The sequence below is a fragment of the Arachis duranensis genome, chromosome 4 (assembly GCF_000817695.3).
Source record: "Arachis duranensis cultivar V14167 chromosome 4, aradu.V14167.gnm2.J7QH, whole genome shotgun sequence".
Taxonomy (NCBI): Eukaryota; Viridiplantae; Streptophyta; class Magnoliopsida; order Fabales; family Fabaceae; genus Arachis; species Arachis duranensis.
Window position 1 is genome coordinate 118,006,668 of NC_029775.3, and position 10,015 is coordinate 118,016,682.

Below are 10,015 nucleotides of genomic sequence, written 5' to 3' on the forward strand. Positions count from 1 at the left end.
CTAGCTCAACATTCTTAATCAGAATCTCAAAAATTAAATCGATATACAACCTAAATTTTAGAAACTATTTGATAATTTAATCCATAATTTTTTAATTTAATTTTTTTTTGTATGTACAAATAAAACATGTGGACTAAAATAGAAAAAGCTAAGTTAGAAGAGAGAGTAGATGTAAACAAGACAATACAAGAGAAAAAAAACTCATCACAATATGCTTTTTGGATCAGTTTTCTCTCTCTGGTCCATGCCCTTTCCTCTTATAATTCTCTCACTAGGGTTTCAAGTTTCAACTTGAATAAGTATCCAACTTTCTCTTGTTTTTCACAAATTTGGTTGCACTTGGGTACTGCTCCAGAAAAGAAGCACCATCAGGCAACCCCAACAAGAGGAGAAGGAAAGGAAGAAAAAAGTGAGGGAAGAAACAGATAGATATTGGATAGAAATAGAAACAATATATAAATATAAGTGACAAAAAAGAAAAGGGGCGATTTTTAATTTTAATTTGTTATGGGGAGGGGAAGAGTTGAGTTGAAGAGGATAGAGAACAAGATAAACAGGCAAGTCACATTTGCAAAGAGAAGAAATGGTCTTCTCAAGAAAGCTTATGAGTTATCTGTTCTTTGTGATGCTGAGGTTGCCCTCATCATCTTCTCCAACAGAGGAAAACTCTATGAGTTTTGTAGCAGCTCTAGGTATTCATCTTTCTTTTCTTCTTTCACCTCTTTATTATGTGTCTTATGATGAGATCTAGTGTTGTTCTTTGCTAATATATGTTCATTTTTTGGTTTTTAATTTTCTGGGATTTGCTTGATTTGATTGGAGGAATGGTTATCTATTTGTCTTTGTTTTTTTTTTTTTTTGTTTAATATAATGATATGATTATTTTTGTAATGTTTTTTGTGGGGTTCAGCTTGTAAGCTCTTATGTATTTCTTGAGAGAATTTGATTTCATATTTTGAGTGTAATGTTCTTAGATTTATCAGATCTGGTAATATAGTACATGATCTGGTTAGTATATATATTTATCTGATAATCTTGTGTACTTGTACGGTTACTTTTTGTGTTAGATGATTGTTGTTTATTGTTGACTACTAGCTTTTTTTTTGTCACTTTTTTTTGGGTTTGACTTTTTTTTCTATTTAAAATCTAACTTTTTATACTAAGCAGCAAGTGTTAGATCAAGATTTTTGCTTAATTTAACCTGGCGAATTAACCTTTTTTTTGTTTTAGTTTTCATTTTATTTTAGTTTGTTAGTATTTTGCTTTTTATTTTTGTTGGAAGTTTGGTTATTAGTAGCTAAGAGAGTTAACATTTAAAATAATGCCTTGAAATGAAATTTTTGTAAGCAAATTTTTTTTTTGTTAATTTGAAGCATCAAATGTTAATGAATTGTTTTGGCCAGCTCCAAATAAAAAAAAATTATATGATCTTTTTATTTAAATTATTTTTACTACATTTGAAGAGAAAAGAGGGAGAAAGAGGGAGAGAAAGAGACAGAGTAAGTGATTAATTTGTAATTATTTATTAAAAATAAAAAATAATTATAAAAAGCCTTTTCTGTAACTAGGGGTAAAAAAATTTTACTACCATTGCAGCTCTTCCAAGTTATAATTTCATTTTCTCCTTAACCAACATTTTAATGCCCTTTTTTTACCTGATCTCAAATCTATTTCCATGTAACATTCTACATATTTATGATATATACCTCACCCTTTGTGTTTTAATACCATTAATCCACAATATCTATGAAATAGTTTATATATATATAAGTCTTTGAAGTTGAAGTGGCAAATAAAGCATAAAGATGGTACTCACTGAAATTCATTACCAGAAAGCTGGTAGGAAAATTGAAGACACACAAATGTTTTTTTTTATTAATTTAAAGATACTTTTTTTTTAGAAAAATATAATTTTTTTAAAATTTTTATTAATATTAAATATATAAATGATATAAAAATCTTTTACATTTACATTTTTAACGAATTTTTTATGAGCAGAATTCTATACAAATTTATTTCTTGCTTTTTTGTACAAAATTTTTGAATGCTTTTTTCTCTTTGAATCAAGATGAAGCTATGCCTAGCTAGATATTCGATATCAAAGACATCAAATAGACCAGGGAGGATGAACTGAAGAACCTTTTGAATTAAATTTCGTTACTTTATTATTTTTGTTTATTGTTTTTACCTTGGATGATTGTTCTTTCGGTGGATAGGACATTAACTGGCATGATTTGATTGTTGACATTAATATTTACACCGAAATATATAATATTACTTAGCATGTTTAGTGATAAATATCCAACTATCTATATATTAAGCATAAGCCTAATCTAATTAATTAATTTCCAGCAAAATAAGGTGCCCTTCTTAATATAGCAAAAAGCTAGGACTAACTTTTCCATGATTATGGCACAAGTTTATGTAAACATAATTTGTTTATTCTTATCTTCGTTTTAGTCTTCAAATAAAACATTAATTACAATTTTATCCTGCAAATTTCATCCACAACTTGAATGAATATTGCCTCTTACTGCTTTAGTTTCTTCCTCCATTGATTACAATCACTTAAAACATGTATTCTATCCTAAAAATAAAAAAAATATTATGTACACACTAAAAGTTAATTATTAAATATTATATATAAATATATGTATAATTTAATTTATTTTTAATATATATTTTATATTTTAATTATATTTTATAATTTACATTAATAACTGATTTTGGTATATAGTTAGTATAGTTAAAAAAATAGTAGCTAAACCAATTAGGGCAATTAATTGGTTTGAAGAAGAGTGGTTTATAACTTGGATTTGATGTTGCAATGATCTATGAATTATAGATATTGAGTGAAATCATAGTGTTACAATCCAAGTTGTAATATATATAATGCAGTCTTTGAAGTCCACCAATATGAAAAAGAAGAAGAACAATTAAATCTGAAACACCAAGAAATGAAGAGTGTGCTGGTTTGTGTTGGTGAAGTGCCCTACAAATTTTACCCTATCAAATAAAAAGATCATTGTTTATAAAATACCTTTGCTTGATATTTAGAAAGCATATATATATCATGGTATCTAATTATGTTAATAATCACTTCTGATCTTATATTTTTTATTGGAAAATATTATAATAAAGTATTTTGAAAAGTTTGTTTGTTTAGTAGTGCTACAAATAGTTAGATATTGTTTTTATTGTTCTCAAGAATAAACTATGATACATTTGTTTTGTTAATTACACAGATTTTTGGGATAAGATATTTAATAATATTGCTGAAATTCATCAAACCATTCTTGCTACTAATATTTTAAGTTCACTTCATTCTTATGATGATTATGAAGATAATAGTTGATCATTTAATGTTACCTCTTTTGTGTTTCTTGAAATTCAGCATGCTCAAAACACTCGAGAGGTATCAGAAGTGCAGTTATGGTGCTGTGGAAGTTAGCAAGCCTGCCAAAGAACTTGAGGTATATATTTAAATTTCTATTTCTATGATCATTATATATTTTAATTTTATATTTTTTCATTTGTTATTTTCTTTTGTAACAGAATAGCTATCGTGAGTACTTGAAGCTGAAAGCAAGATTTGAATCTCTTCAAAGGACTCAAAGGTGAGTTTTACATATATAAATTACTCCTTAATTATAAAATTTTCATATTTTTCATAATTATTGTACTAATTGAATCAGCAACATTTTGTTAATTCTCTATTGCTGCAGAAATCTTCTAGGGGAAGATTTGGGCCCATTGGGTACCAAAGATCTTGAGCAACTTGAAAGGCAATTGGATTCTTCTCTGAAGCAAGTGAGATCCACAAAGGTACAATAAAGTCATGATTTTTGTGTAAGAAATTTGCTAATAGCAATGTTCATTATGTATAAAAATTGGCAACAATTATGAAATATAGTGACACTAAATCTTGACTAACTGATTATACTTCAAAATTCTCTAAAAGAATTTGGCTGCATTTGGAGTTGAAATTAAAGAGTCATAATGTTGAATTAGGACTTACTCTTGATTAAGAAACTCGTTAGTTTAAGTTTTTTTGAGAAATGTTCATGTAATTTTTTTGGTTATCTTACATTTCTTGAAATATTGCATTATTTCTCAGACACAATTTATGCTGGATCAATTAACTGATCTTCAAAATAAGGTACATACATACATGCTTCTGACACAAGCTAATGAATTTTGCATCTTTATTATGTGTGATTAATAATTTTTAAGCTATTGATTTCTATTACAGGAGCAGATCTTGGTAGATGTCAACAGAACCTTGAGCATGAAGGTAACTTAGTTCATACCATTGTCCACACTAATAATCTATCTTTTATAGAAGATGATGATGAAATTCATGCTTACAATTTGTTAAATAGCTGGATGAAATCAATTCAAGGAATCAATATAGGCAGCAATCATGGGAAGCTGGTGATCAAAGTATGCATCAATATACTGCTCCACATAATGCTCACTCTTCTCAAGGCTTCTTCCAGCCTCTGGAATGCAACCCCACTTTGCAGATTGGGTAACAATAAATTAAAACATTAATCAATATAATAAAAAAAATATTTGTTATACTTGTTATACATCGAACCCCGCGTAGAATCTAATAATAGATGATGAATGAGTTGATCAGTCATTTAGATAAATACATATATTTAATATAATTTTTTAATATATGATTTGCTTTTTTATTTTTTTATTTTAAAATATTTATGGTTGATGTATCTACAACAAATAACAATAATAAAGTCTTAACTTATTAATAAATAATTTAGATATACATAAAAATATTATATTAATAATATTTCTATAATTTAAATATAAATACGGTACTCTAAGAGTACTCTCATATATATCTTTATTAAGATAAAAAATTATGCATTCTAATTTATTAGGATCATAAATTATATTTTTTAAGATAAAAAATATTCTCTAAACATGATATAAATGATACAGTTTGATTCATACAACTCACTGACTTCATCATATGAGATAATAAAACTTTGTTATTGTTGTTGTTTATTGTTGATGTGTATACTATTTAGATATAAATGCATCAAATTTGAATTAGTTATTTAAATAAAATAATGTTCTAAAATGTTTGTGTTGTAATTATGCAGCAGTGACTATAGGTACAATGGGGTAGGGTCAGATCAGATAACTGCTACAACAACAACTCAAGCTCAACAAGTGAGTGGTTTCATCCCTGGATGGATGCTTTGAGCTCATCACTATATTCACCTTTTGCAACATTAAAAAGGAAAAGCCAAAAGAAAAAAACACCTCACAAAAAAAGGAGGGTGGAAAATTAAAGCCAAATGCTTCTTTATTTGGTCATGGCAATGTGTAAATGTTGATTGTACTTTTTCTTTCTAGTGTTATTTTGATTTTGCTACTATAAAACAGACAGTTATGACTTACTTCATCAAACTATTGAACAATAGCCATAGACTCCTAATATGGCATATTCTAAGATTTTTAATTATAATATTTGAGTATCTTTGAAGCTCTTTTTTTGTGACTAAGTTAGAAATATGTTCCATGTACGTGTTGGACATAATTGACTACTCTTCCACAATTCGTCAATTCCTTTCTATTTTCTAGATGATTAGTATTTTTCCTTAATTTATCTCATTTTTTTGTAGATTTCAATTTTGGCAAACTTTATCTTGGGATATTATCTATTTATTTTGTGTGTGATTTTTTTTATCGCTGCGGATATGTTTGAGATGAAAGGAAACAATAAGAGAGAGTAGACCAGCTGGGCCGAAATATGCCCAAGGCTTGTTGGGCTTATCTGAAATAATCCACTCATTATTGCCCATGCATAAACTAGAAACCAAAAACAAGGAATCAAGTTATTGTTTGTTAATGAAATAAAAAAAAAAAGAGATTAGAAGGAAAGAAATAAAAGACCGAGACTTAGTTTGGTAAAACTTTTTCAAGGTGTTTGTACTTTTAAAAAATACGAGCACCTCATTTTATATTTGATAAATTAAAAAGTTTAAGTGTTTGTACTTGCGATTTTTAAAAATTAGGAATACTTTTGAAAGTACCTAAGCGGGAGCCTTTCAAAGCTAGCTTGTATTTATCAAATTTTATTTATTTTCTCGTACATATTGTCTGCTATTATATTGCCATTGAAATCCTCCTATATTTCTAACTTCTCATCCTAACCTTTACAAATTCTAACACAGTCTTCATATATTTTTTATTTTTCAACCTAATTTTCACAAATTTAAACACAAATACATCTCTATCACATATTAAGTATGAACTTCTATCTATTTATATTATTTTTTTGTGCGTTATTTTTGTATTTTTTCAATAGATCTATGATATTTGTTTATTTTTTATCTGTTATTTGGAATGTGAAGAGGTTGACTTGGTTTATGAAAACCAATCATAAAATTTTTCTTGTATGAATATTAGTCAAAATTATAATAATAATAAAAGTAGTTTATTTGAGATATGTGTCTCATTTTTTGTGATATGTAAAGGTGAGCTAATATATAAATAATTTTTTATTTTAAAATATTATATAAAATTTTAAAGAATTTGAAAAAAAAATATTCTTCGTTATAATTATAAACATGTTTATTATAATTTTTTTAAGTTTTAAAAGCTGTTTTACCAAATACAATTGCAGTGCTTGTACTTATTAAAAGTATTTTTTAATTTGATTTTACCAAACGCAAGTGCTACAGCTTTTAAAAAGTAAAAGCTTTACTAAACTTAAGTCTAAATAAGCACATTTTACCAACATACACAGATAAATGAGGATCTATGTCTTTTAACCATCTCTCTCGAATTTAATATTCACTTGAAAAATCAAAGAATAAGCAAATTTTAATGAAAAAGTAGTTTTTTATTTAGCAAAATAAAGGTAATCTTGTTTTTAAACATCTCATGTCAAAATAGTTTTTTATTTAGCAATTATGTTTAGTACAATAATATATAATATTTATTTATTTATTTATTTATTATGTTGAAAATTTAAATTTTAAATTTTAAATTTAAATATAATAAATAAATAACTAAGATTTATTTAATTAAAAAAATTTTGTAGCTCTTCTTATTTAGCCAATAACGTTTAAGAATGAGCTACGCACTAAAATACTAGTATGTTATTATTGAGTGAATGACGTTTCGTAGCTTTGTAACTTCTTTGAATAATTGTACAATAAGTATAATTAATAAATTTCAAATTTAAGAAAGTAGCCCATTATAAAATAGTAGTCCATTTACAAAAATTATAGAAAAGAAGTTCGCTGAAATTAAATTGCACAAGTAACTATTTTTTAATTGACTAAACAGAAAAGAAAGGGAAAAAAACCAAATCAATTGATTAAGTTGATATCTAGATTTATTTGATGTTAAAGTTTAATTTATGGTTGAATTGAATTCGAGTTAATGTTCAGAAGCAGCTGTTTTATTTATACAATCTGCAATACTATTTATATTTGTTATATTTTTTTTAATTAAAAGAATAAAAAATCTCCAATTTTAATTCATAACCTCCTCTCTCTCTCTATATAGCCAAATCTTATTTAAAAATATCATTATCAAACAATTTTTGGTTTACCAAAAAAGAAAAAAAAATCTATTTCATAAATAATCTTACGAAATTTACTATCTCAAACTAAAAATAAACTTCTCCAAATAACATACAGTTAAAAAAAAAAATAACAAGTAACTCGAGCACGTCTTAGAAGTTTTACGAAACAGTTTTTAATTTAACACAAATTATTCGTATCCGAGAATTCCAAATCATAAATATTTTTATTTTTTCAAGCACTGCTTTTAAAAGTTTGCTTTTAACTAAAAAACAAAAGAGAACTGCTCTTTTATATATAAAATTCAGATATGAGATCCAAACTGCTACTTGGGATTGGACAAGGTTCTCACACACATAAATGAGTCAATCTTTACTCTCTATAAACACTTTATTCATGTGCTTGGGAAAAAGCTGAAAGTTAGGGTTACATTTTAGTACGGGTAATAATGATAGCACCTTAAAATATATTTCTAAATTCTTTCCAAGTTAAAAATAGAATTAAATACTTTTAATGTGTTTTAAAATATACAAATTATTTTTCCTTGCATTTAGTATTTAAAAAATATGTTTGAGAGAACTCATTAGAAAGAATAAATACATTAAAGCATTAATAAAGTTAAAATATAAAAAATATAATATTTTATTGAAAATATATAAAATAATATATAAAAATATATATGTAAATATATAACAATTAATTTAATAGCTAATTTTTTTTATGTAGATAATATTTTTATTAAGCTAAAAAAGAAGTACAGCTTTTTAATATACTTGATGAAACAACTTGCAACTTCTTTTGATTTGAGAATTGTTCAGCTTATTGAAGAAGGTGCAAGGAATTGGTCCCGGAACATGCTTAATTTCATGACCATTCAAATTAATTTCATGTCCCCATATCTATCATCATACATTTGTTCTCTACATCCCTAGCTTAGATCCCTAATAATAATTTCTTCATTCAATATATATATATATAGTAAAATAAAAGAACCAAAGCATGCATATCTTTTTCCGGTTTAAATTAAAACAGGACCACTAATAGTGTATTCTTTTTATACTAGCTATGTAGTTTTATATATATTAAGATTGTACTATTCCTACTATTTCATATTTGTTGTGACTTGAAGGACCACAAGAGCATATCCTCTTTTGTCATAACAAGCATCTATTCCATTTCTAAGTTTATGCCTGTTTTAGTACATATAGACATTTTTAATTAAGCATATTATATCCACTATCTTATCCTTAATATAGGGAAAAGAAACCGGATTAATTCCTTCCTTCTTGACCTATAGGTTTTCAGATTCTAAGAATCTAGTTTACTTAATTACATTTTTCACTTGTATATATTATATGAATTTAATTTTAATACACTGACAGTGTAAAAATATTTTATACAGTTATATTACATCCATTTTTTAATAATTATTTATATAATCAATGTAAAAAATAATTATTTTTATTAATATAATATTACATAATTAGATGTACTTATAAAATTAAATTACACTATATTTAATTTTGAGTATATATACAAATAACAATTGCACATGTTTCCTTGTCTTAATACTCTTTCTAAACCTTAAACATATTAAAAATATATGCACCACCTTTAATAGTCAGATTCACAAGCTTGCCCTTTGTTGTATGTATTTTTTTAAGAGTATTTAAAATTCATAAAAACAAAATACTTTTCTTTAGATATTTAATTGAAAGTATTTTAAATTTAAAAGTTTCAAAAAAGATTCTAGCTACTAAAAATAGGGGGATTTCAATATCCATCTATAATGAAGGGCTTTCAATTTTTTCCTTATTCTATCTAATAAATCATAAAGTTAACTAATTTTTTTATGAATAAAGATAAAGTTAACTAATCTTTTCAAACAATAATAAAACTACAACTAATATAGTTACCTCAACTAAACAAAGTGTTATATAAAATAAGAAAATATAATTATAGCATTTAAATTCTCTTATATTTTTTAAAATACATTGAAATTTAAAATATTATATTTGGACACACCTTTAACTTTATTCAAGCTCACTTCTTTCCTTGATCTTTTTGGACGCATTAAAAATTAAAAAATAAAAAGAGGAAGAAGAAAGATTTAAAAAAAAAAAAAGAGTAAGGCAGTGGGTTGCTTAATTTGTCTGGGGGAATAAAACAAGATTCATATATTCATATATACTCTCCTATTTTTAGGAAGATATTTATTCTTTCTTTCTTTTTTAATCTCAACGTGCATTTACCCATTTTGCCCTTTATACTTTCTAGTAGGTCATTTCATTAAAGAAATGTTAAAATATTTTGGTCTTAACAAAATCTTAAGAGATAAATTAGCCTCTTAATTTAAAGAATTAAATTAAGAACATGAGAATTGATGCATATATATATATACGACAAATATCAACAATGCATTCTGAAGAAAGGTAAAGAAAAATTAACCT

At 25.6% G+C, this 10,015-nt stretch overlaps 1 protein-coding gene across 2 annotated transcripts; it reads left to right on the top strand.

Moving 5' to 3' along the window:
* Nucleotides 1-199: 199 nt before the first annotated feature.
* LOC107486574 (agamous-like MADS-box protein MADS2) lies at nt 200-5,517 on the top strand. Of its 2 annotated transcripts, none has more exons than XM_016107128.3 (8): nt 200-692; nt 3,395-3,473; nt 3,556-3,617; nt 3,726-3,825; nt 4,118-4,159; nt 4,253-4,294; nt 4,383-4,531; nt 5,130-5,517. In XM_016107128.3, the coding sequence occupies exons 1-8, from the start codon at nt 508-510 to the stop codon at nt 5,230-5,232; spliced, it is 762 nt and encodes a 253-aa protein (XP_015962614.1). In that variant the 5' UTR covers nt 200-507; the 3' UTR covers nt 5,233-5,517. The 2 variants fall into 2 exon arrangements, with proteins under 2 accessions (XP_015962614.1, XP_015962615.1); XM_016107129.3 differs by having other exon boundaries at nt 5,133-5,517.
* Nucleotides 5,518-10,015: the final 4,498 nt, after the last annotated feature.

Bases quoted from the DNA above. Each gene is read 5' to 3' on its own strand.
- LOC107486574 (XM_016107128.3), top strand. From the start codon at position 508: ATGGGGAGGGGAAGAGTTGAGTTGAAGAGGATAGAGAACAAGATAAAC. The intron at 3,474-3,555 runs GTATATATTTAA...CTTTTGTAACAG, and splicing joins AGCCTGCCAAAGAACTTGAG to AATAGCTATCGTGAGTACTT. The intron at 4,295-4,382 runs GTAACTTAGTTC...TTTGTTAAATAG, and splicing joins ACAGAACCTTGAGCATGAAG to CTGGATGAAATCAATTCAAG.